Genomic DNA, 27,425 nt, shown 5'->3' with positions numbered 1-27,425 from the left:
TTACCCTCCCTGTGTACTAGAATCAGAATCTACCATCCCTGTGTACTAGAATCAGAATCTACCCTCCCTGTGTACTAGAATCAGAATCTACCCTCCCTGTGTACTAGAATCAGAATCTACCCTCCTTGTGTACTAGAATCAGAATCTACCATCCCTGTGTTCTAGAATCAGAATTTACCCTCCCTGTGTACTAGAATCAGAATCTACTCTCTCTGTGTACTAGAATCAGAATCTACCCTCCCTGTATACTAGAATCAGAATCTACCCTCCCTGTGTACTAGAATCAGAATCTACCCTCCCTGTGTACTAGAATCAGAATATACCCTCCCTGTGTACTAGAATCAACATCTACCCTCCCTGTGTCCTAGAATCAGAATCTACCATCCCTGTGTACTAGAATCAGAATCTACCATCCCTGTGTACTAGAATCAGAATCTACCCTCCATGTGTACTAGAATCAGAATCTACCCTCGCTGTGTACAAGAATCAGAATCTACCCTCCCTGTGTACTAGAATCAGAATCTACCCTCCCCGTGTACTAGAGTCAGAATCTACCCTCCCTGTGTACTAGAGTCAGAATCTACCATCCCTGTGTACTAGAATCAGAATCTACCCTCCCTGTGTACTAGAGTCAGAATCTATCCTCCCTGTGTACTAGAATCAGAATCTACCCTCCCTGTGTACTAGAATCAGAATCTACCCTCCCTGTGTACTAGAGTCAGAATCTACCCTCCCTGTGTACTAGAATCAGAATCTACCCTCCCTGTGTACTAGAATCAGAATCTACTATCCCTGTGTACTAGAATCAGAATCTACCCTCCCTGTGTACTAGAATCAGAATCTACCATCCCTGTGTACTAGAATCAGAATCTACCCTCCCTGTGTACTATAATCAGAATCTACCCTCCCTGTGTACTAGAATCAGAATCTACCATCCCTGTGTACTATCATCAGAATCTACCCTCCCTGTCTACTAGAATCAGAATCTACCCTCCCTGTGTACTAGAGTCAGAATCTATCCTCCCTGTGTACTAGAATCAGAATCTACCCTCCCTGTGTACTAGAATCAGAATCTACCCTCCCTGTGTACTCGAGTCAGAATCTACCCTCCCTGTGTACTAGAATCAGAATCTACCCTCCCTGTGTACAAGAATCAGAATCTACCATCCCTGTGTACTAGAATCAGAATCTACCCTCCCTGTGTACTAGAATCAGAATCTACCATCCCTGTGTACTAGAATCAGAATCTACCCTCCCTGTGTACTATAATCAGAATCTACCCTCCCTGTGTACTAGAATCAGAATCTACCATCCCTGTGTACTATCATCAGAATCTACCCTCCCTGTGTACTAGAATCAGAATCTACCCTCCCTGTGTACTAGAATCAGAATCTACCCTCCCTGTGTACTAGAATCAGAATCTACCATCCCTGTGTACTAGAATCAGAATCTACCCTCCCTGTACTAGCATCAGAATCTACCCTCCCTGTGTACAATAATCTGAATTTACCCTCCCTGTGTACTAGAATCAGAATCTACCATCCCTGTGTACTAGAATCAGAATCTACCATCCCTGTGTACTAGAATCAGAATCTACCCTCCCTGTGTACTAGAATCAGAATCTACCCTCCCTGTGTACAAGAATCAGAATCTACCCTCCCTGTGTGCTAGAATCAGAATCTACCCTCCCCATGTACTAGAGTCAGAATCTACCCTCCCTGTGTAATATAATCAGAATCTACCCTCCCTGTGTACTAGAGTCAGAATCTACCATCCCTGTGTACTAGAATCAGAATCTACCCTCCCTGTGTACTAGAGTCAGAATCTATCCTCCCTGTGTACTAGAATCAGAATCTACCCTCCCTGTGTACTAGAATCAGAATCTACCCTCCCTGTGTACTAGAGTCAGAATCTACCCTCCCTGTGTACTAGAATCAGAATCTACCCTCCCTGTGTACTAGAATCAGAATCTACCATCCCTGTGTTCTAGAATCAGAATCTACCCTCCCTGTGTACTAGAATCAGAATATACCATCCCTGTGTACTAGAATCAGAATCTACCCTCCCTGTGTACTATAATCAGAATCTACCCTCCCTGTGTACTAGAATCAGAATCTACCATCCCTGTGTACTATCATCAGAATCTACCCTCCCTGTGTACTAGAATCAGAATCTACCATCCCTGTGTACTAGAATCAGCATCTACCCTCCCTGTGTACTATAATCAGAATCTACCCTCCCTGTGTACTAGAATCAGAATCTACCATCCCTGTGTACTATCATCAGAATCTACCCTCCCTGTGTACTAGAATCAGAATCTACCCTCCCTGTGTACTAGAGTCAGAATCTATCCTCCCTGTGTACTAGAATCAGAATCTACCCTCCCTGTGTACTAGAATCAGAATCTACCCTCCCTGTGTACTCGAGTCAGAATCTACCCTCCCTGTGTACTAGAATCAGAATCTACCCTCCCTGTGTACAAGAATCAGAATCTACCATCCCTGTGTACTAGAATCAGAATCTACCCTCCCTGTGTACTAGAATCAGAATCTACCATCCCTGTGTACTAGAATCAGAATCTACCCTCCCTGTGTACTATAATCAGAATCTACCCTCCCTGTGTACTAGAATCAGAATCTACCATCCCTGTGTACTATCATCAGAATCTACCCTCCCTGTGTACTAGAATCAGAATCTACCCTCCCTGTGTACTAGAATCAGAATCTACCCTCCCTGTGTACTAGAATCAGAATCTACCATCCCTGTGTACTAGAATCAGAATCTACCCTCCCTGTACTAGCATCAGAATCTACCCTCCCTGTGTACAATAATCTGAATTTACCCTCCCTGTGTACTAGAATCAGAATCTACCATCCCTGTGTACTAGAATCAGAATCTACCATCCCTGTGTACTAGAATCAGAATCTACCCTCCCTGTGTACTAGAATCAGAATCTACCCTCCCTGTGTACAAGAATCAGAATCTACCCTCCCTGTGTACTAGAATCAGAATCTACCCTCCCCATGTACTAGAGTCAGAATCTACCCTCCCTGTGTACTAGAATCAGAATCTACCCTCCCTGTGTACTAGAGTCAGAATCTACCATCCCTGTGTACTAGAATCAGAATCTACCCTCCCTGTGTACTAGAGTCAGAATCTATCCTCCCTGTGTACTAGAATCAGAATCTACCCTCCCTGTGTACTAGAATCAGAATCTACCCTCCCTGTGTACTAGAGTCAGAATCTACCCTCCCTGTGTACTAGAATCAGAATCTACCCTCCCTGTGTACTAGAATCAGAATCTACCATCCCTGTGTTCTAGAATCAGAATCTACCCTCCCTGTGTACTAGAATCAGAATATACCATCCCTGTGTACTAGAATCAGAATCTACCCTCCCTGTGTACTATAATCAGAATCTACCCTCCCTGTGTACTAGAATCAGAATCTACCATCCCTGTGTACTATCATCAGAATCTACCCTCCCTGTGTACTAGAATCAGAATCTACCCTCCCTGTGTACTAGAATCAGAATCTACCCTCCCTGTGTACTAGAATCAGAATCTACCATCCCTGTGTACTAGAATCAGAATCTACCCTCCCTGTGTACTAGAATCAGAATCTACCATCCCTGTGTACTAGAATCAGAATCTACCCTCCCTGTACTAGCATCAGAATCTACCCTCCCTGTGTACAATAATCAGAATTTACCCTCCCTGTGTACAATAATCAGAATTTACCCTCCCTGTGTACTAGAATCAGAATCTACCATCCCTGTGTACTAGAATCAGAATCTACCATCCCTGTGTACTAGAATCAGAATCTACCCTCCCTGTGTACTAGAATCAGAATCTACCCTCCCTGTGTACTAGAATCAGAATCTACCTTCCTTGTGTACTAGAATCAGAATCTACCATCCCTGTGTTCTAGAATCAGAATCTACCCTCCCTGTGTACTAGAATCAGAATCTACCATCCCGGTGTACTAGAATCAGAATCTACCATCCCTGTGTACTAGAATCAGAATCTACCATCCCGGTGTACTAGAATCAGAATCTACCATCCCTGTGTACTAGAATCAGAATCTACCATCCCTGTGTACTAGAATCAGAATCTACCATCCCTGTGTACTAGAATCAGAATCTACCATCCCGGTGTACTAGAATCAGAATCTACCATCCCTGTGTACTAGAATCAGAATCTACCATCCCGGTGTACTAGAATCAGAATCTACCATCCCTGTGTACTAGAATCAGAATCTACCCTCCCTGTGTTCTAGAATCAGAATCTACCATCCCTGTGTACTAGAATCAGAATCTACCCTCCCTGTGTACTAGAATCAGAATCTACCCTCCCTGTGTTCTAGAATCAGAATCTACCATCCATGTGTACTAGAATCAGAATCTACCATCCCTGTGTTCTAGAATCAGAATCTACCATCCCTGTGTACTAGAATCAGAATCTACCCTCCCTGTGTTCTAGAATCAGAATCTACCATCCCTGTGTAATGGTAGGCTGTTTAATGTTGAATGTTCATGTTACATGTTGATGTTCATTTTTAATGTTGAATGTTGATATTCATGTAGAATATTTATTGTTGAATGTTGAATGTTGATGTTCATGTTAAATATTTATTTTTTGAATGTTGAATGTTGAATGTTTCATGTTGAATGTTTCATGTTGAATGTTTCATGTTGAATGTCGATGTTCATGTTGAATGTTTCATGTTGAATGTTTCGTGTTGAATGTTTCATGTTGAATGTTTCATGTTGAATGTTTCATGTTGAATGTTTCATGTTGAGTGTTTCATGTTGAATGTCGATGTTCATGTTGAATGTTTCATGTTGAATGTTTCGTGTTGAATGTTTCATGTTGAATGTTTCATGTTGAATGTTTCATGTTGAGTGTTTCATGTTCATAGGTTCTAGTTGTAAGAATCTGCGAGGACTATTCTATCAATAGATGCTAATGCGTTTGTTCTGTGAGATCTGATACACTTGTTGAGTTTTATCAAGTCTGTTGGATTCCAATCAACTTACCTCATAAATGTGGAACATTCGTACGTTATCGATGGTTCTCTGTGAGATGTTACTGTGAAAGTGATTCTGACGGCATACAATTACCTTTCTAAATACTTGTTTTCTATGTGCAGCCACAGATTGTATTTCTCGATTATTGTCTAAATTGAATCAGAGCGGCGATTAAAGCTGTCACTGAGAGACCAATTTGATTTGCCAAGGTGTGAATAGGCTTCCGTTAAGGAAGAATAATGCAGACGATCCGATCCATTCCCGACTCATATTCAAGTGGGATTCACCCTTAGTCTGTGTCCCAAATGTCACTCTATTTTCTATGTAGTGTCCTACTTTTGTAGGCAGTAGGATGCCATTTTGGACAGTGCACTCGGACGTCATTACCATGTCAAAATATTCCATTCGCACATTTGCAGAGCTATGCTTTCCTATACAATTTCACGTTTGGATGCATAGCATGATCGAGGTGATGAGATTACACAACCAGTAAATCAGAGATCCTAACCAGACTGGTCTTGAAATACACTCCCTTCATTGTTAGTCCCATTTTGCATAAGTGGCAAACGATTGTTATATTGATCTCATAAATACACCGTGATGGATTGTGCAATAGTAAGTATTCTGCCTTGAAGGACCAATCTGATAAATAAGGGATGGCTTTTTTTAATGAATGGCTGTGATAGGAGAAAACTGAGAATGGATCAACAACATTGTAGTTACTCCACAATACTAACCTAAGTGACAGATTGAAAAGAAGGATGCCTGTAAAGAATTCAGATGATCCAAAACATGCATGCGGTTGGTTATAGGGCACTAAAGGAAAACTGCAAAAAAAATGTGGCAAAGAAATTAACATTATGTCATGTTTTTTCTGCGACTGCATTTGAAGAAATGTTCTTGAAATTGTCTGTATTGACTGACCTTCATGTCTTAAAGTAATGATGGACTGTCGTTTCCCTTTGCTTATTTGAACTGTTCTTGACATAATATGGACTTGGTCTTTTACTAAATAGGGCTGTCTTCTGTATACCAACCCTACCTTGACACAACAAAACTGATTGGCACAAAAGCATTAAGGAAAGAAATTCCACAAATCAACTTTTAACAAGTCACACCTGTTAATTGAAATGCATTCCAGGTGACTACCTCATGAAGCTGGTTGAGAGAATGCCAAGCGTGTGCAAAGCTGTCATCAAGGCAAAGAGAGAGGGAGGTAGGGAGGGAGGTAGGGAGGGAGGGAGGGAGGGAGGGAGGGAGGGGGAGAGAGAGGGAGGGAGGGAGGGAGGCCGGATGCATGGATGTCTTTACTACTAGGCACCAACAGCTGCACACATCATATTGGCACCTCAAATTGCACCTGTTAGTCAGACTCTACTGTTTTAATGGTCTGGATATAACGGCTGGCTCTGGGATATTTTCTCTTTTGTCTGTCTGTCTGGAGGTGTCTGGTCTGGATGTGTCTGGTCTGTTCTGGATGTGTCTGGTCTGGTCTGGATGTTTCTGTCTGTCTGGATGTGTCTGGTCTGGATGTGTCTGGTCTGGATGTGTCTGGTCTGGTCTGGATGTGTCTGTCTGTCTGGATGTGTCTGGTCTGGTCTGGATGTGTCTGTTCTGGATGTGTCTGGTCTGGTCTGGATGTGTCTGGTCTGTTCTGGATGTGTCTGGTCTGGTCTGGATGTGTCTGTCTGTCTGGATGTGTCTGTCTGTTTGGATGTGTCTGGATGTGTCTGTCTGTCTGGATGTGTCTGTCTGTCTGGATGTGTCTGTCTGTCTGGATGTGTCTGGATGTGTCTGGTCTGGATGTGTCTGGTCTGGTCTGGATGTGTCTGTCTGTCTGGATGTGTCTGGTCTGGTCTGGATGTGTCTGTTCTGGATGTGTCTGGTCTGGTCTGGATGTGTCTGTCTGTCTGGATGTGTCTGGTCTGGTCTGGTCTGGATGTGTCTGGTCTGGATGTGTCTGTCTGTCTGGATGTGTATATCTGTCTGGATGTGTCTGGTCTGGATGTGGCTGGTCTGTTCTGAATGTGTCTGGTCTGGATGTGTCTGGTCTGGATGTGTCTGGTCTGTTCTGAATGTGTCTGGTCTGGATGTGTCTGGTCTGGTCTGGATGTGTCTGGTCTGGGTGTGTCTGGTCTGGAAAGTTGTTGATGAGGGGACACAATGGAAACTACTTCATCAGTTCAGTTTGTGAGGTGGTTGGTGTGAACAGACTGTAGAGTATCTCTCAGTACAGTGCAGAACGTTCTGTGCAAACAATCTGTACAGACCAAGTCACAGTGTTCGGGAAATGATTAGAGCTAGACAATTTACTGAAGTAGGTCCTCTGCTTCCCAATTTTAAATCCCAATGTCTTTCTGCAATATTGGATGATTGATTTGACAATGTTGTACTGTTCTGTTTACCACACTGAATTGGCAGAAACAAACTTGATGTCACACATTAAAAAGTCAGAGGAGAGAGATGAAGTCCCTGCTAACTGGGTTTGTTTCTGCATCCAGGGGTATTGTTCTTCCAGGGCCAGACACAAGGCAGGCTGAGTAGCTTCAGTAGCTGGCCTTGTTCACTGGCTGGCCTTCATGCCTCCATAACTCCACAGCTCCCTGCTAACTGGGTTTCTAATTGTCAATCAGGGGGATTGTCTTGTTTCTCTTGAGGCAGGCAGGTAGACAGAGGAGGAGGGAGGGAGGGAGGCAGGGAAGGAGAGTGTGGGGGAGGCAGGAAGGGAGAGTGGGAGGGAGGGCTTTTTGTCTTTGTCCTCTGGCTCACTCAACATCTCCACAGTTCCACAGTTCCCTGGAGAAGTGTCTCCATGCCCTTCTGTTGTGCAGGAGAAACCCAAGGGACCTGCATTCTCTGTGGGACAGGAGAGGGCCTTGTGAGACCCCTGGGACCTGGGACCTACTGTATAGACCAGACCAGAGACCTGGGACCTACTGTAAAGACCAGACCAGAGACCTGAGACCTACTGTACAGACCAGACCAGAGACCTGGGACCTACTTTACAGACCAGACCAGAGACCTGGGACCTACTATAGAGACCAGACCAGAGACCTGGGACCTACTGTATAGACCAGACCAGAGACCTGGGACCTACTGTAAAGACCAGACCAGAGACCTGAGACCTACTGTACAGACCAGACCAGAGACCTGGGACCTACTTTACAGACCAGACCAGAGACCTGAAACCTACTGTACAGACCAGACCAGAGACCTGGGACCTACTATAGAGACCAGACCAGAGACCTGGGACCTACTATACAGACCAGAGACCTAGGACCTACTATACAGACCCAACCAGAGACTTGGGACCTACTATACAGACCAGACCAGAGACCTGGAACCTACTGTACAGACCAGACCAGAGACCTGGGACCTACTATACAGACCAGACCTAGGACCTACTATACAGACCAGACCAGAGACCTGGGACCGACTGTACAGACCAGACCAGAGACCTGGGACCCACTGTACAGACCAGAGACCTGAGACCTGCTGTACAGACCAGAGACCTGGGACCTACTGTACAGACCAGAGACCTGGGACCTACTGTACAGACCAGACCAGAGACCTGTGATCTACTGTACAGACCAGACCAGAGACCTGGGACCTACTGTACAGACTAGACCAGAGACCTGGGACCTACTGTACAGACCAGACCAGAGACCTGTGATCTACTGTACAGACCAGACCAGAGACCTGGGACCTACTATACAGACCAGAAACCTGGGTCTACTGTACAGACCAGACCAGAGACCTGAGACCTACTGTGCAGACCAGACCAGAGACCTGGGACCTACTATACAGACCAGAAACCTGGGTCTACTGTACAGACCAGACCAGAGACCTGGGACCTACTATACAGACCAGACCAGAGACCTGGGACCTACTGTACAGACCAGACCAGAGACCTGGGACCTACTGTGCAGACCAGACAAGAAACCTGGGACCTACTATACAGACCAGAAACCTGGGTCTACTGTACAGACCAGACCAGAGACCTGGGACCTACCTTACAGACCAGACCAGAGACCTGAGACCTACTGTACAGACCAGACCAGAGACCTGGTACCTACTATACAGACCAGAAATCTGGGTCTACGGTACAGACCAGACCAGAGACCTGGGACCTACTATACAGACCAGAGACCTGGGACCTACTGTACAGACCAGAGACCTGGGACCTACTATACAGACCAGAAACCTGGGTCTACTGTACAGACCAGACCAGAGACCTGGGACCTACTATACAGACCAGAAACCTGGGTCTACTGTACAGACCAGACCAGAGACCTGAGACCTACTGTACAGACCAGACCAGAGACCTGGGACCAACTGTGCAGACTAGAGACCAGAGAACAGACAGAGACTAGAGAACAGACCAGAGAACAGACAAAAGAACAGACCCGAGAACAGATCCGAGAACAGACCAGAGAACAGACTAGAGACCAGAGAACAGACCACAGACCAGAGAACAGACCAGAGACCAGAGAACAGACCAGAGACCAGAGAACAGACCAGAGACCAGAGAACAGACCAGAGACCAGAGAACGGACTAGAGACCAGAGAACAGACCACAGACCAGAGACCAGACCAGAGAACAGACCAGAGACCAGAGAACAGACCAGAGAACAGACTAGAGACCAGAGAACAGACCACAGACCAGAGAACAGACCAGAGACCAGAGAACAGACCAGAGACCAGAGAACAGACCAGAGACCAGACCAGAGAACAGACCACAGACCAGAGAACAGACCAGAGAACAGACTAGAGACCAGAGAACAGACCAGAGACCAGACCAGAGAACAGACCACAGACCAGAGAACAGACCAGAGAACAGACTAGAGAACAGAGAACAGACCAGAGAACAGACCAGAGACCAGAGTACAGACCAGAGACCAGAGACCAGAGAACAGACCAGAGACCAGAGAACAGACTAGAGACCAGAGAACAGACCACAGACCAGAGAACAGACCAGAGAACAGACCAGAGACCAGACCAGAGTCTAGAGAACAGACCAGAGACCAGAGAACAGACTAGAGAACAGCCCAGTAATAGACCAGAGAACAGACCAGAGACTAGAGAACAGACCAGAGAACAGACCAGAGAAGAGGATATACACATTTTCTTTGTAGAGATGTACTCTAGATTTGTCTTTTCTTTGTAAAGATATACTCTAGATGTGTCTTTTCTTTGTAGAGATGTACTCTAGATTTGTCTTTTCTTTGTAAAGATGTACTCTAGATTTGTCTTTTCTTTGTAAAGATGTACTCTAGATTTGTCTTTTCTTTGTAGAGATGTACTCTAGATTTGTCTTTTCTTTGTAGAGATGTACTCTATATTTGTCTTTTCTTTGTAGAGATGTACTCTATATTTGTCTTTTCTTTGTAGAGATGTACTCTATATTTGTCTTTTCTTTGTAGAGATGTACTCTATATTTGTCTTTTCTTTGTAGAGATGTACTCTATATTTGTCTTTTCTTTGTAGAGATGTACTCTATATTTGTCTTTTCTTTGTAGAGATGTACTCTAGATTTGTCTTTTCTTTGTAAAGATGTACTCTAGATTTGTCTTTTCTTTGTAGAGATGTACTCTAGATTTGTCTTTTCTTTGTAGAGATGTACTCTAGATTTGTCTTTTCTTTGTAGAGATGTACTCTAGATTTGTCTTTTCTTTGTAAAGTGTTTCCTTCCGTCCTCAAAAGATAGATAGTGCTCATTCTGTCCCCCCAAAAAATATCGAAATGTGATGTATCCATTACAAAATGTAACTGTCTTCAGTGGGATGTATCCATTACAAGATGTAACTATGTTCAGTGTGACGTAGCTGTCTTCAGTGTGATGTAACTGTCTTCAGTGTGATGTAGCTGTCTTCAGTGTGATGTAGCTGTCTTCAGTGTGATGTAGCTGTCTTCAGTGTGATGTAACTGTCTTCAGTGTGATGTAACTGTCTTCAGTGTGATGTAGCTGTCTTCAGTGTGATATAACTGTCTTCAGTGTGATGTAGCTGTCTTCAGTGTGATGTAACTGTCTTCAGTGTGATGTAGCTGTCTTCAGTGTGATGTAGCTGTCTTCAGTGTGATGTAGCTGTCTTGAGTGTGATGTAGCTGTCTTCAGTGTGATGTAGCTGTCTTCAGTGTGATGTAACTGTCTCCAGTGTGATGTAGCTGTCTTCAGTGTGATGTAACTGTCTTCAGTGTGATGTAACTGTCTTCAGTGTGATGTAACTGTCTTCAGTGTGATGTAGCTGTCTTCAGTGTGATGTAGCTGTCTTCAGTGTGATGTAACTGTCTTCAGTGTGATGTAACTGTCTTCAGTGTGATGTAACTGTAACTGTCTTCAGTGTGATGTAACTGTCTTCAGTGTGATGTAACTGTCTTCAGTGTGATGTAACTGTCTTCAGTGTGATGTAGCTGTCTTCAGTGTGATGTAACTGTCTTCAGTGTGATGTAACTGTCTTCAGTGTGATGTAACTGTAACTGTCTTCAGTGTGATGTAACTGTCTTCAGTGTGATGTAGCTGTCTTCAGTGTGATGTAGCTGTCTTCAGTGTGATGTAACTGTCTCCAGTGTGATGTAGCTGTCTTCAGTGTGATGTAACTGTCTTCAGTGTGATGTAACTGTCTTCAGTGTGATGTAACTGTCTTCAGTGTGATGTAGCTGTCTTCAGTGTGATGTAGCTGTCTTCAGTGTGATGTAACTGTCTTCAGTGTGATGTAACTGTCTTCAGTGTGATGTAGCTGTCTTCAGTGTGATGTAACTGTAACTGTCTTCAGTGTGATGTAGCTGTCTTCAGTGTGATGTAGCTGTCTTCAGTGTGATGTAACTGTCTTCAGTGTGTTGTAACTGTCTTCAGTGTGATGTAACTGTCTTCAGTGTGATGTAGCTGTCTTCAGTGTGATGTAGCTGTCTTCAGTGTGATGTAACTGTAACTGTCTTCAGTGTGATGTAGCTGTCTTCAGTGTGATGTAGCTGTCTTCAGTGTGATGTAACTGTCTTCAGTGTGATGTAGCTGTCTTCAGTGTGATGTAACTGTCTTCAGTGTGATGTAGCTGTCTTCAGTGTGATGTAACTGTCTTCAGTGTGATGTAGCTGTCTTCAGTGTGATGTAGCTGTCTTCAGTGTGATGTAGTCATTAATCATCTAGCTAGTCATTATAGCATGTATGTTGCTCATCATGAAGCTGGTGTTGATTAGGATGTGACTGACTGAGTACAGAGGTCGACAAACCGTCGCTATCAACAAATAACACGTCTGAAAACCGTCTCTTTTCATATTCCCTCGTATATTTTGTAATGCATTCCATACGGGGCCCTTTTTCTTCTGTAGTGCACTACTTTGGACAAGGGCCCTGGTCAAAAGGAGTGCACTATGTAGGAAATAGGGCGCAATTTGAGTCGACCCTGTGCCTGTGAGAGGACTCTAGTGTTATTAGCTCTGACTGTAGCGTCATGGACGGATTGGAATACATCTGTATCCTCTCTCGTCCTCCTGCTCACCTGGATAACAGCTGGTTAAATATGTACCTTGTCATCAATGCCATTCAGGCACCAGGTATCCGCCATATCTACATTCAGCCTTCCCCACACAAATCAATCAGCTGTACAGTACTTTTGGATTTATTTACAATGCTAACACAAACACAATGCTAACCCTAACCCGTACAGAGTTATTGTGGGAGATGAGCAGGAAATGGGCTGAATGCTTGGACCAGGGGCTCTCATTGGTCAGAAGCAGAACCGACACCTGCCATGATCCTCTTCTGTAAACAGTTCAACGAGACCAGTGGAGGCTGCTGAGGGGAGGACGGCTCATAACAACGACCAGAATGGAGTCAATGGAAATGGTATCAACAACATGGAAACCAACGTGTTTGATGTGTTTGATTCCATTCCCACTGAAAATCCATTCCAGATGTTATTATGAGCCGTCCTCCCCTCAGCAGCCTCCACAGAACTACACGTAGGTGTTTAATCCTTTAATTATTCTTTATCATACTAGATTTGATCGACAAGCGATGACAATAATAGAACGTACAGGATTTACAGAGACTCAGAAAAGTCTTGGTAGTAGTGGCTGATGGCTGGTAGTTATCAGGTGAGATCTAATGGAGAGCTGATGTAAACATGTCTGCATTTCCAAGCCTCTCTGGGCCTCCTTCCTCCATCTCTGATGGGCCTTGTGGCTGCATAGTGGCTGGTGGCTGGGTAGATGATGGGCCTTGTGGCTGATGGCTGGGTAGATGATGGGCCTTGTGGCTGCGTAGTTGCTGATGGCTGGGTAGATGATGGGCCTTGTGGCTGATGGCTGGGTAGATGATGGGCCTTGTGGCTGCGTAGTTGCTGATGGCTGGGTAGATGATGGGCCTTGTGGCTGATGGCTGGGTAGATGATGGGCCTTGTAGCTGATGACTGGGTAGATGATGGGCCTTGTGGCTGATGGCTGGGTAGATGATGGGCCTTGTGGCTGATGGCTGGGTAGATGATGGGCCTTGTGGCTGATGGCTGGGTATATGATGGGCCTTGTGGCTGATGGCTGGGTAGATGATGGGCCTTGTGGCTTATGGCTGGGTAGATGATGGGCCTTGTAGCTGCATAGTAGATGATGGGCCTTGTGGCTGATGGCTGGGTAGATGATGGGCCTTGTAGCTGCATAGTAGATGATGGGCCTTGTGGCTGCGTAGTGGTTGATGGCCGGTTAGATGATGGGCCTTGTGACTGATGGCTGGGTAGATGATGTGCCTTGTGGCTGATGGCTGGGTAGATGATGGGCCTTGTGGCTACATAGTGGCTGATGGCTGGGTAGATGATGGGCCTTGTGGCTGCGTAGTAGCTGATGGCTGGGTAGATGATGGGCCTTGTGGCTGATGGCTGGTTAGATGTTGGGCCTTGTGGCTGCATAGTAGATGATGGGCCTTGTGGCTGATGGCTGGTTAGATGATGGGCCTTGTGGCTGCATAGTAGATGATGGGCCTTGTGGCTGCATAGTGACTGATGGCCGGTTAGATGATGGGCCTTGTGGCTACATAGTGGCTGATGGCTGGTTAGATGATGGGCCTTGTGGCTGCGTAGTGGCTGATGGCTGGTTAGATGATGGGCCTCGTGGCTGCGGAGTGGCTGATGGCTGGTTAGATGATGGGCCTTGTGGCTGCATAGTGGCTGTTGGCAGGTTAGATGATGGGCCTTGTGGCTGCATAGTGGCTGATGGCTGGGTAGATGATGGGCCTTGTGGCTGCGTAGTGGCTGATGTCTGGGTAGATGATGGGCCTTGTGGCTGATGGCTGGTTAGATGATGGGCATTGTGGCTGCATAGTAGATCATGGGCCTTGTGGCTGAAGGCTGGTTAGATGATGGGCCTTGTGGCTGCATAGTAGATGATGGGCCTTGTGGCTGCATAGTGACTGATGGCCGGTTAGATGATGGGCCTTGTGGCTACATAGTGGCTGATGGCTGGTTAGATGATGGGCCTTGTGGCTGATGGCTGGGTAGATGATGGGCCTTGTGGCTGATGGCTGGGTAGATGATGGGCCTTGTGGCTGATGGCTGGGTAAATGATGGGCCTTGTGGCTGATGGCTCAGTAGATGATGGGCCTTGTGGCTGCGTAGTTGCTGATGGCTGGGTAGATGATGTGCCTTGTGGCTGATGGCTGGGTAGATGATGTGCCTTGTGGCTGGTGACTGGGTAGATGATGGGCCTTGTGGCTGCGTAGTTGCTGATGGCTGGGTAGATGATGTGCCTTGTGGCTGATGGCTGGGTAGATGATGGGCCTTGTGGCTGATGGCTGGGTAGATGATGGGCCTTGTGGCTGATGGCTGGGTAGATGATGGGCCTTGTGGCTGATGGCTGGGTAGATGATGGGCCTTGTGGCTGATGGCTGGGTAGATGATGGGCCTTGTGGCTGATGGCTGGGTAGATGATGGGCCTTGTGGCTGATGGCTGGGTAGATGATGGGCCTTGTGGCTGCGTAGTTGCTGATGGCTGGGTAGATGATGTGCCTTGTGGCTGATGGCTGGGTAGATGATGGGCCTTGTGGCTGCGTAGTTGCTGATGGCTGGGTAGATGATGTGCCTTGTGGCTGATGGCTGGGTAGATGATGGGCCTTGTGGCTGCGTAGTGGTTGATGGCCGGTTAGATGATGGGCCTTGTGACTGATGGCTGGGTAGATGATGTGCCTTGTGGCTGATGGCTGGGTAGATGATGGGCCTTGTGGCTGCGTAGTTGCTGATGGCTGGGTAGATGATGTGCCTTGTGGCTGATGGCTGGGTAGATGATGGGCCTTGTGGCTGCGTAGTTGCTGATGGCTGGGTAGATGATGTGCCTTGTGGCTGATGGCTGGGTAGATGATGGGCCTTGTGGCTGCGTAGTTGCTGATGGCTGGTTAGATGATGGGCCTTGTGGCTGATGGCTGGGTAGATAATGGGCCTTGTGGCTGATGGCTGGGTAGATGATGGGCCTTGTGGCTTATGGCTGGGTAGATATGGGCCTTGTAGCTGCATAGTAGATGATGGGCCTCGTGGCTGCGTAGTGGTTGATGGCCGGTTAGATGACGGGCCTTGTGGCTGATGGCTGGGTAGATGATGTGCCTTGTGGCTGATGGCTGGGTAGATGATGGGCCTTGTGGCTACATAGTGGCTGATGGCTGGGTCGATGATGGGCCTTGTGGCTGCGTATTAGCTGATGGCTGGGTAGATGATGGGCCTTGTGGCTGATGGCTGGGTAGATGATGGGCCTTGTGGCTGCATAGTAGATGATGGGACTTGTGGCTACATAGTGGCTGATGGCTGGTTAGATGATGGGCCTTGTGGCTACATAGTGGCTGATGGCTGGTTAGATGATGGGCCTTGTGGCTACATAGTGGCTGATGGCTGGGTAGATGATGGGCCTTATGCCTGCGTAGTGGCTGATGGCTGGTTAGATGTTGGGCCTTGTGGCTGCATAGTAGATGATGGGCCTTGTGGCTGATGGCTGGTTAGATGATGGGCCTTGTGGCTGCATAGTAGATGATGGGCCTTGTGGCTGCATAGTGACTGATGGCCGGTTAGATGATGGGCCTTGTGGCTACATAGTGGCTGATGGCTGGTTAGATGATGGGCCTTGTGGCTGCGTAGTGGCTGATGGCTGGTTAGATGATGGGCCTCGTGGCTGCGTAGTGGCTGATGGCTGGGTAGATGATGGGCCTTGTGGCTGCGTAGTGGCTGATGGCTGGGTAGATGATGGGCCTTGTGGCTGATGGCTGGTTAGATAATGGGCCTTGTGGCTGCGTAGTGGCTGATGGCTGGTTAGATGATGGGCCTTGTGGCTGCATAGTGGCTGTTGGCAGGTTAGATGATGGGCCTTGTGGCTGCATAGTGGCTGATGGCTGGTTAGATGATGGGCCTTGTGGCTGCATAGTGGCTGTTGGCAGGTTAGATGATGGGCCTTGTGGCTGCTAATGGCTGGAGGCAGGTTAGATGATGGGCCTTGTGGCTACATAGTGGCTGATGGCTGGTTAGATGATGGGCCTTGTGGCTGCGTAGTGGCTGATGGCTGGTTAGATGATGGGCCTCGTGGCTGCGTAGTGGCTGATGGCAGGTTAGATGATGGGCCTTGTGGCTGCATAGTGGCTGTTGGCAGGTTTGATGATGGGCCTTGTGGCTGCATAGTGGCTGATGGCTGGGTAGATGATGGGCCTTGTGGCTGCGTAGTGGCTGATGGCTGGGTAGATGATGGGCCTTGTGGCTGCGTAGTGGCTGATGGCTGGTTAGATAATGGGCCTTGTGGCTGCATAGTGGCTGTTGGCAGGTTAGATGATGGGCCTTGTGGCTGCATAGTGGCTGGAGGCTGGTTAGATGATGGGCCTTGTGGCTGCTAATGGCTGGAGGCTGGTTAGATGATGGGCCTTGTGGCTGCTAATGGCTGGAGGCTGGTTAGATGATGGGCCTTGTGGCTGCTAATGGCTGGAGGCAGGTTAGATGATGGGCCTTGTGGCTGCTAATGGCTGGAGGCTGGTTAGATGATGGGCCTTGTGGCTGCTAATGGCTGGAGGCAGGTTAGATGATGGGCCTTGTGGCTGCTAATGGCTGGAGGCAGGTTAGATGATGGGCCTTGTGGCTGCTAATGGCTGGAGGCTGGTTAGATGATGGGCCTTGTGGCTGTTAATGGCTGGAGGCAGGTTAGATGATGGGCCTTGTGGCTGCGTAGTGACTGGAGGCAGGTTAGATGATGGGCCTTGTGGCTGCGTAGTGGCTGGAGGCTGGTTAGATGATGGGCCTTGTGGCTGCGTAGTGGCTGGAGGCTGGTTAGATGATGGGCCTTGTGGCTGCTAATGGCTGCAGGCAGGTTAGATGATGGGCCTTGTGGCTGCTAATGGCTGGAGGCTGGTTAGATGATGGGCCTTGTGGCTGCTAATGGCTGGAGGCTGGTTAGATGATGGGCCTTGTGGCTGCTAATGGCTGGAGGCCCTCACAATGCGGCCTGCCCTGTTTTACAGCACTGCCAGATTATAGAGGCTGTTGCTCTGGAATCTGAGTTGTTTTCTGGTCTGAGTGTGATCTGTTTATGAATGCTGACCAGATTCATCCTCTCGCCCTTGTTAACCATTAGCTTTACATCATCAATTGTGTAGTACCTGCTGTTGGTGTGACTGTTACCTGCTGTTGGTGTGACTGTTACCTGCTGTTGGTGTGACTGTTACCTGCTGTTGGTGTGACTGTTACCTGCTGTTGGTGTGACTGTTACCTGCTGTTGGTGTGACTGTTACCTGCTGTTGGTGTGACTGTTACCTGCTGTTGGTGTGACTGTTACCTGCTATTGGTATGACTGTTACCTGCTGTCTGCTGTTGGTTCTGTGATGTGACTGTTACCTGCTGTTGGTGTGACTGTTACCTGCTGTTGGTGTTACTGTGATCTGCTGTTGGTGTGACTGTTACCTGCTGTTGGTGTGACTGTTACCTGCTGTTGGTGTGACTGTTACCTGCTGTTGGTGTGACTGTTACCTGCTGTTGGTGTGACTGTTACCTGCTGTTGGTGTGACTGTTACCTGCTGTTGATGTGACTGTTACCTGCTGTTGGTGTGACTGTTACCTGCTGTCTGCTGTTGGTTCTGTGATGTGACTGTTACCTGCTGTTGGTGTGACTGTTACCTGCTGTTGGTGTGACTGTTACCTGCTGTTGGTGTGACTGTTACCTGCTGTTGGTGTGACTGTTACCTGCTGTTGGTGTGACTGTTACCTGCTGTTGGTGTGACTGTTATCTGCTGTTGGTGTGACTGTTACCTGCTGTTGGTGTGACTGTTACCTGCTGTTGGTGTGACTGTTACCTGCTGTTGGTGTGACTGTTACCTGCTGTTGGTGTGACTGTTACCTGCTGTTGGTTCTGTGGTGTGACTGTTACCTGCTGTTGGTTCTGTGATGTGACTGTTACCTGCTGTTGGTTCTGTGATGTGACTGTTACCTGCTGTTAGTTCTGTGATGTGACTGTTACCTGCTGTTGGTTCTGTGGTGTGACTGTTACCTGCTGTTGGTTCTGTGGTGTGACTGTTACCTGCTGTTGGTTCTGTGGTGTGACTGTTCCCTGCTGTCTGCTGTTGGTTCTGTGATGTAACTGTTATCTGCTGTTGGTTCTGTGGTGTGACTGTTACCTGCTGTTGGTTCTGTGGTGTGACTACCCTGCTGTTGGTTCTGTGGTGTGACTGTACCCTGCTGTCTGCTGTTGGTTCTGTGGTGTGACTGTACCCTGCTGTCTGCTGTTGGTTCTGTGATGTGACTGTACCCTGCTGTTGGTTCTGTGATGTGACTGTTACCTGCTGTTGGTTCTGTGGTAGTGACTGTTCCCTGCTGTTGGTTCTGTGGTGTGACTGTTACCTGCTGTTGGTTCTGTGGTGTGACTGTACCCTGCTGTCTGCTGTTGGTTCTGTGGTGTGACTGTACCCTGCTGTTGGTTCTGTGGTGTGACTGTTACCTGCTGTTGGTTCTGTGATGTGACTGTTACCTGCTGTTGGTTCTGTGGTGTGACTGTTACCTGCTGTTGGTTCTGTGGTGTGACTGTTCCCTGCTGTTGGTTCTGTGGTGTGACTGTTACCTGCTGTTGGTTCTGTGGTGTGACTGTTACCTGCTGTCTGCTGTTGGTTCTGTGATGTGACTGTTACCTGCTGTTGGTTCTGTGGTGTGACTGTTACCTGCTATTGGTTCTGTGGTGTGACTGTTACCTGCTGTTGGTTCTGTGGTGTGACTGTTACCTGCTGTTGGTTCTGTGGTGTGACTGTTCCCTGCTGTTGGTTCTGTGGTGTGACTGTTACCTGCTGTTGGTTCTGTGGTGTGACTGTTACCTGCTGTTGGTTCTGTGGTGTGACTGTTACCTGCTGTTGGTTCTGTGGTGTGACTGTCCTGGACTTGTATTTTTACAGAATAATTGTTAGCTTGCTGAAGTGAAAACAACAGAAATCAGCCAGTAATGTTGAAATAAAAGCTGTAGGCGAGTAACTGTGTTCTCGCTAACTGTTTTAATGGATCCTCTGTAAGTACAATGGATCATGTTATCTGTATATTTCTCAGTAACACCTTACATAAGTAACAGCGTGGAATAAACAACAGTCCCTACTGCGTTTGTGTAATAGCAGAAAATGCTCAGCTCCGTTACTCTGCTAGTACAATGCCGTTACTATAGTAACTAGTATGTATCTGTGTCCTGTAACTATGTCCTGTCCAACATGTTTCCTCTCACTGACTTTGAGTGTTTTGTTCTATGAAAGCACTTTCTGACAACTGCTTATGTAAAATGGACTTTTAAAAATACATTTAATTGATTTAATGTGTCAATGTATTGATTGATTGATTGATTGTCTCGTTGCAGAGTATAGCGTTTGCCTCTCTGTTCTTTATCCTGATTTCCATCACTACGTTCTGCCTGGAGACTCACGAGTACTTCAACGACCTGCAAAACCACACGGAACGCGTGGAGGTGGGGAACCACACTGAGGAGGTGATCTTGGTGAAGGTGAGAGAGATACTTAGATGTAAATAGGCTCTACGTAGTACTACTGTATGTACAACAGAACGCATGGTGTTGGTGGGGAACCACACTGAGGAGGTGATCTTGGTTCTGGGATAGATTTGCACTTTTCGCAACAAAGTATGTTCATCTCTAGGAGACAGAACCCCTTCCTGAGCGGTATGACGGCTACCTGGTCCCATGGTGTTTATACTTGCGTACTATTGTTTGTACAATTGCTCCCAAGGATGTACAATTGCTCCCAAGGATGAACCAGACTTGTGGAGATCTACAATTATTTTCTGAGGTCTTGGATGATTTCGTTTGATTTTCCCATGATGTCAAGCAAAGAGGCACTGAGTTTGAAGGTAGGCCTTGAAATACATCCACAGATACACCTCAAATTGGCTCTCTTGATGTCAATTAGCCTATCAGAAGCTTCTAGAGCCATGGCATCATTTTCTGGACTTTTCCTAGCTGTTTAAAGGTACAGTCAATTTAGTGTATGTAAACCTCTGACCCACTGGAATTGTGATACAGTGAATTATAAGTGAAATAATCTGTCTGTAAACAATTGTTGGAAAAATTACTTGTGTCATGCACAAAGTAGATGTCCTAACCGATTTGCCAAAACTATAGTTTGGTAACAAGAAAGTTTTGGAGTGGTTGAAAAATGAGTTTTAATGATTCCAACCTAAATGTATTTAAACTTCCGACTTCAACTTTATTGATACTTTAATGATCCCTGAATTTAAATTCAATAATATAATGTATAATCTAATCTATAATCTGATTTGATGTATAATCAAAGCTAATGCATAATCTAATCTAATGTATAATCTAATGTATAATCTAATCTAATGTATAATCTAATGTATAATCTAATCTAATGTATAATCTAATGTATAATCTAATCTAATGTATAATATAATCTAATGTATAATCTAATGTATAATCTAATCTAATGTATAATCTAATGTATAATCTAATGTATAATCTAATGTATAATCTAATGTATAATCTAATCTAATGTATAGTCTAATGTATAATCTAATGTCTAATCTAATGTATAATCTAATCTAATGTATAGTCTAATGTATAATCTAATGTCTAATCTAATGTATAATCTAATGTATAATCTAATCTAATGTATAATCTAATGTATAATCTAATGTATAATCTAATGTATAATCTAATGCATAATATAATCTAATGTATAATCTAATGTATAATCTAATCTAATGTATAATCTAATGTATAATCTAATCTAATGTATAATCTAATGTATAATCTAATGTATAATCTAATCTAATGTATAATCTAATGTATAATCTAATCTAATGTATAATCTAATGTATAATCTAATCTAATGTATAATCTAATGTATAATCTAATCTAATGTATAATCTAATCTAATGTATAATCTAATCTAATGTATAATCTAATGTATAATCTAATCTAATGTATAATCTAATGTATAATCTAATGTATAATCTAATGTATAATCTAATCTAATGTATAATCTAATCTAATGTATAATCTAATGTATAATCTAATCTAATGTATAATCTAATGTATAATCTAATCTAATGTATAATCTAATGTATAATCTAATCTAATGTATAATATATAATCTAATGTATAATCTAATCTAATGTATAATATAATCTAATGTATAATCTAATGTATAATCTAATCTAATGTATAATCTAATGTATAATCTAATGTATAATCTAATCTAATGTATAATATAATCTAATGTATAATCTAATGTATAATCTAATGTATAATGTAATGTATAATCTAATCTAATGTATAATATAATCTAATGTATAGTCTAATCTAATGTATAATCTAATCTAATGTATAATCTAATCTAATGTATAATCTAATGTATAATCTAATCTAATGTATAGTCTAATCTAATGTATAATATAATCTAATGTATAATATCTAATCTATAATCTAATGTATAATAATCTAATGTATAATCTAATGTATAATCTAATCTAATCTAATGTAATCTAATGTATAATCTAATGTATAGTCTAATCTAATGTATAATCTAATCTAATGTATAATCTAATCTAATGTATAATCTAATCTAATGTATAATCTAATGTATAATCTAATCTAATGTATAATATAATCTAATGTATAATCTAATCTAATGTATAATCTAATCTAATGTATAATCTAATCTAATGTATAATCTAATCTAATGTATAGTCTAATCTAATGTATAATCTAATCTAATGTATAATCTAATCTAATGTATAATCTAATGTATAATATAATCTAATCTAATTTAATGTATAATCTAATCTAATGTATAATCTAATCTAATGTATAATCAAATATCAAATCAAATAATGTACATCAGCTGATATCTCAAAGTGCTGTACAGAAACCCAGCCTAAAACCCCAAACAGCAAACTAATGTAAAATACGGTCTAGGAAAAACTCTAGAAAGGCCAAAATGAATAATAGATAATCTAATGTATAATCTAATCTAATGTATAATTATCAGAAATCTAATGTTATAATCATAATCTAATGTATAATAATAAGGCAGAATGTATAAACTAATCTAATCAGGTGGATAATCTAATCTAATGTCATAATCCTAACGGTCCTAGGGCTAATCCTAATGTATAATTTGAGAATCTAATGGGGTATAATCTTCTCTCATGAGTTGGGGAGGTGGAGATTATAACACTAATGTATAATGTTCAAATGTTATAAATCTAATGTATAATCTAATCTAATGTATAATATAATCTAATGTATAATCTAATCTAATGTATAATCTAATGTATAATCTAATGTATATAATCTAATGTATAATATAATCTAATGTATAATATAATCTAATGTATAATCTAATGTATAATCTAATCTAATGTATAATCTAATGTATAATCTAATGTATAATCTAATGTATAATATAATCTAATGTATAATCTAATGTATAATCTAATGTATAATATAATCTAATGTATAATCTAATGTATAATCTAATGTATAATATAATCTAATGTATAATATAATGTATAATCTAATGTATAATATAATCTAATGTATAATCTAATGTATAATAATCTAATGTATAATCTAATGTATAATCTAATCTAATGTATAATCTAATCTAATGTATAATATAATCTAATGTATAATCTAATTTTATGTATAATCTAATCTAATGTATAATCTAATCTATAATCTAATTTTATGTATAATCTAATGTATAATCTAATGTATAATCTAATTTTATGTATAATCTAATCTAATGTATAATCTAATCTATAATCTAATCAATAATCTAATTTTATGTATAATATAATGTATAATCTAATCAATAATCTAATTTTATGTATAATATAATGTATAATCTAATCTAATGTATAATCTAATGTATAATATAATGTATAATCTAATATAATGTATAATCTAATATATTAACAAAGCTAATGTAGGGCCTCCCGGGTGGCGCAGTGATCTAAGGCCGTGCCACCAGAGACTCTGGGTTTGAGCCCAGGCCGCGACCGGGAGGTCCGTGGGGCGACGCGCAATTGGCCCAGCGTCGTCCCGTTTAGGGAGTGTTTGGCCGGTAGGGATATCCTTGTCTCATCGCGCACTAGCGACTCCTGTGGTGGGCCGGGCGCAGTGCACGCTGACCAGGTCGCTGGGTAGTTTACGGTATTTCCTCCGACACATTGGTGCGGCTGGCTTCCGGGTTGGATGCTTGCTGTGTTAAGAAGCAGTGCGGCTTGGTTGGGTTGTGTTTCGGAGGACGCATGACTCTCGACCTTCGTCTCTCCCGAGCCCGTTCATGAGTTGGGGAGAAAAAGGGGGTAAAAAAAATGTAATTAATAAAAAACTAAACTAATGTATAATCTAATATCTAATCTATAATCTAATGTGTTATCTAATATGATAATCTAATATAATGTATATTCTAATGTATAAACAAAGCTAATGTAAAATCTAATCTATCTATCTAATCTAATGTGTAATCTAATGTATAATCTAATGTAGTGTATAATCTATTCTAATGTATATTTTAACGTATAATCTAATCTAATGTATAATCAAATCTATAATCTAATATATAATGTAATCTAATATGTAATCTAATGTATAATCTAATCTAGTGTATAATCTAATCTAATGTATAATCTAATGTATAATCGAATGTATAATCTAATCTAATGTATAACAGAATCTATAATGTATAGTATAATCTAATGTATAATCGAATGTATAAACAAGGCTTATGTATAATCTAATCTAATGTATAATCTAATCTAATGTATAGTCTAATCTAATGTAGAATCTAATGTATAATATAATCTAATGTATAGTCTAATGTATAATATAATATAATATATAATCTAATGTATAATATAATATAATATATAATCTAATGTCTGATCTAATGTATCATCTAATATATCATCTAATCTAATGTATAATCTAATGTATAATCTAATCTAATGTATAATCTAATCTAATGTCTAATCTAATCTAATGTATAATCTAATCTAATGTATAATCTAATGTATAATCTAATCTAGTGTATAATCTAATCTAATGTATAATCTAATGTATAATTCTATAATCTAATAATGTAATCTAATGTATAAACTAATGTATAATCTTTATGTATAATCTAATCTATAATCTAATCTAATGTATAATCTAATGTATAAATAATGTAATGTATAATCTAATGTATAATCTAATCTAATGTATAATCTAATGTATAATCTAATGTATATGTATAATCTAATGTATAATCTAATATAATCTAATATAAATCTAATGTATAATCTAATCTAATGTATAATCTAATGTATAATCTAATCTAATGTATAATCTAATCTAATGTAATAATCTAATGTATAATCTAATCTAATGTATAATCTAATCTAATGTATAATCTAATGTATAATATAATGTATAATGTAATGTATAATCTAATCTAATGTATAATCTAATCTAATGTATAATCTAATGTATAATCTAATCTAATGTATAATCTAATGTATAATATAATGTATAATGTAATGTATAATCTAATCTAATGTATAATCTAATCAATAATCTAATGTATAATCTAATCTAATGTATAATCTAATGTATAATATAATGTATAATCTAATGTATAATCTAATCTATAATCTAATGTATAATCTAATGTCTAATCTAATGTATAATCTAATCTAATGTATAATCTAATGTATAATCTAATGTATAATCTAATCTAATGTATAATGTATAATCTAATGTATAATCTAATCTAATGTATAATCTAATGTATAATCTAATGTATAATCTAATGTATAATGTAATGTATAATCTAATCTAATGTATAATCTAATGTATAATCTAATCTAATGTATAATCTAATGTCTAATCTAATGTATAATCTAATGTATAATCTAATCTAATGTATAATCTAATGTATAATCTAATGTATAATCTAATCTAATGTATAATCTAATCTAATGTATAATCTAATGTATAATCTAATCTAATGTATAATCTAATGTATAATCTAATGTATAATCTAATCTAATGTATAATCTAATGTATAATCTAATGTCTGATCTAATGTATAATATAATCTAATGTATAATCTAATGTATAATCTAATCTAATGTATAATCTAATGTATAATCTAATCTAATGTATAATCTAATGTATAATGTAATGTATAATCTAATCTAATGTATAATGTAATGTATAATCTAATCTAATGTATAATCTAATGTATAATCTAATCTAATGTATAATCTAATGTAATGTATAGTCTAATGTATAATATAATATAATATATAATCTAATGTATAATCTAATGTATAATATAATCTAATGTATAATCTAATGTAATGTATAGTCTAATGTATAATATAATATAATATATAATCTAATGTCTGATCTAATGTATCATCTAATCTAATGTGTAATCTAATGTATAATCTAATCTAATGTATAATCTAATGTATAATCTAATGTATAATCTAATCTAATGTATAATCTAATGTATAATCTAATGTATAATCTAATCTAATGTATAATCTAATGTCTAATCTAATGTATAATCTAATCTAATGTATAATCTAATGTCTAATCTAATCTAATGTATAATCTAATGTATAATGTAATGTATAATCTAATCTAATGTATAATCTAATCTAATGTATAATCTAATCTAATGTATAATGTAATGTATAATCTAATCTAATGTATAATCTAATCTAATGTATAATCTAATCTAATGTATAATCTAATGTATAATCTAATCTAATGTATAATCTAATGTATAATCTAATGTATAATCTAATCTAATGTATAATCTAATCTAATGTATAATCTAATCTAATGTATAATCTAATGTATAATCTAATGTATAATCTAATGTATAATCTAATGTATAATCTAATCTAATGTATAATCTAATGTATAATCTAATCTAATGTATAATCTAATGTATAATCTAATGTATAATCTAATCTAATGTATAATCTAATCTAATGTATAATCTAATCTAATGTATAATCTAATGTATAATCTAATGTATAATCTAATCTAATGTATAATCTAATCTAATGTATAATCTAATCTAATGTATAATCTAATGTATAATCTAATCTAATGTATAATCTAATGTATAATCTAATCTAATGTATAATCTAATGTATAATCTAATGTATAATGTAATGTATAATCTAATGTATAATCTAATGTAATGTATAATCTAATGTATAATGTAATGTATAATCTAATGTAATGTATAATCTAATGTATAGTCTAATGTATAATCTAATGTATAATCTAATCTAATGTATAATCTAATCTAATGTCTAATCTAATGTATAATGTAATGTATAATCTAATCTAATGTATAATCTATATTCTAATGTATAATCTAATGTATAATCAATGTAATGTAATGTATAATCTAATGTATAATCTAATGTATAATCTAATCTAATGTCTAATCTAATGTATAATGTAATGTATAATCTAATCTAATGTATAATCTAATGTATAATCAATGTAATGTAATGTATAATCTAATGTATAATCTAATGTATAATCTAATCTAATGTCTAATCTAATGTATAATATAATGTATAATCTAATCTAATGTATAATCTAATGTATAATCTAATGTATAATCTAATGTATAATCTAATGTATAATCTAATGTATAATCTAATGTAATGTATAATGTAATGTATAATGTAATGTATAATCTAATGTATAATGTAATGTATAATCTAATGTAATGTATAATGTAATGTATAATCTAATCTAATGTATAATCTAATGTATAATCTAATGTATAATGTAATGTATAATGTAATGTATAATCTAATGTATAATCTAATGTAATGTATAATCTAATGTATAATCTAATCTAA

The 27,425-nt window shown here is 40.3% G+C and overlaps 1 protein-coding gene across 1 annotated transcript in view; it reads left to right on the top strand.

Moving 5' to 3' along the window:
- Positions 1-27,425, top strand: part of LOC115124118 (potassium voltage-gated channel subfamily C member 1-like) — a 70,653-nt gene that overhangs the window by 23,130 nt on the left and 20,098 nt on the right. The window contains exon 2 of the mRNA XM_065020947.1: positions 19,855-19,998. Within this exon, the coding sequence (XP_064877019.1) occupies positions 19,855-19,998 (144 nt within the window). The remainder of the gene's footprint in view (positions 1-19,854; positions 19,999-27,425) is intronic.

This window comes from Oncorhynchus nerka, linkage group LG7 (genome assembly GCF_034236695.1).
Source record: "Oncorhynchus nerka isolate Pitt River linkage group LG7, Oner_Uvic_2.0, whole genome shotgun sequence".
NCBI classification, from domain to species: domain Eukaryota; kingdom Metazoa; phylum Chordata; class Actinopteri; order Salmoniformes; family Salmonidae; genus Oncorhynchus; species Oncorhynchus nerka.
The sequence above is the reverse complement of the archived record's forward strand: the minus strand, read 5'-3'. Positions and strand labels throughout refer to the sequence as shown.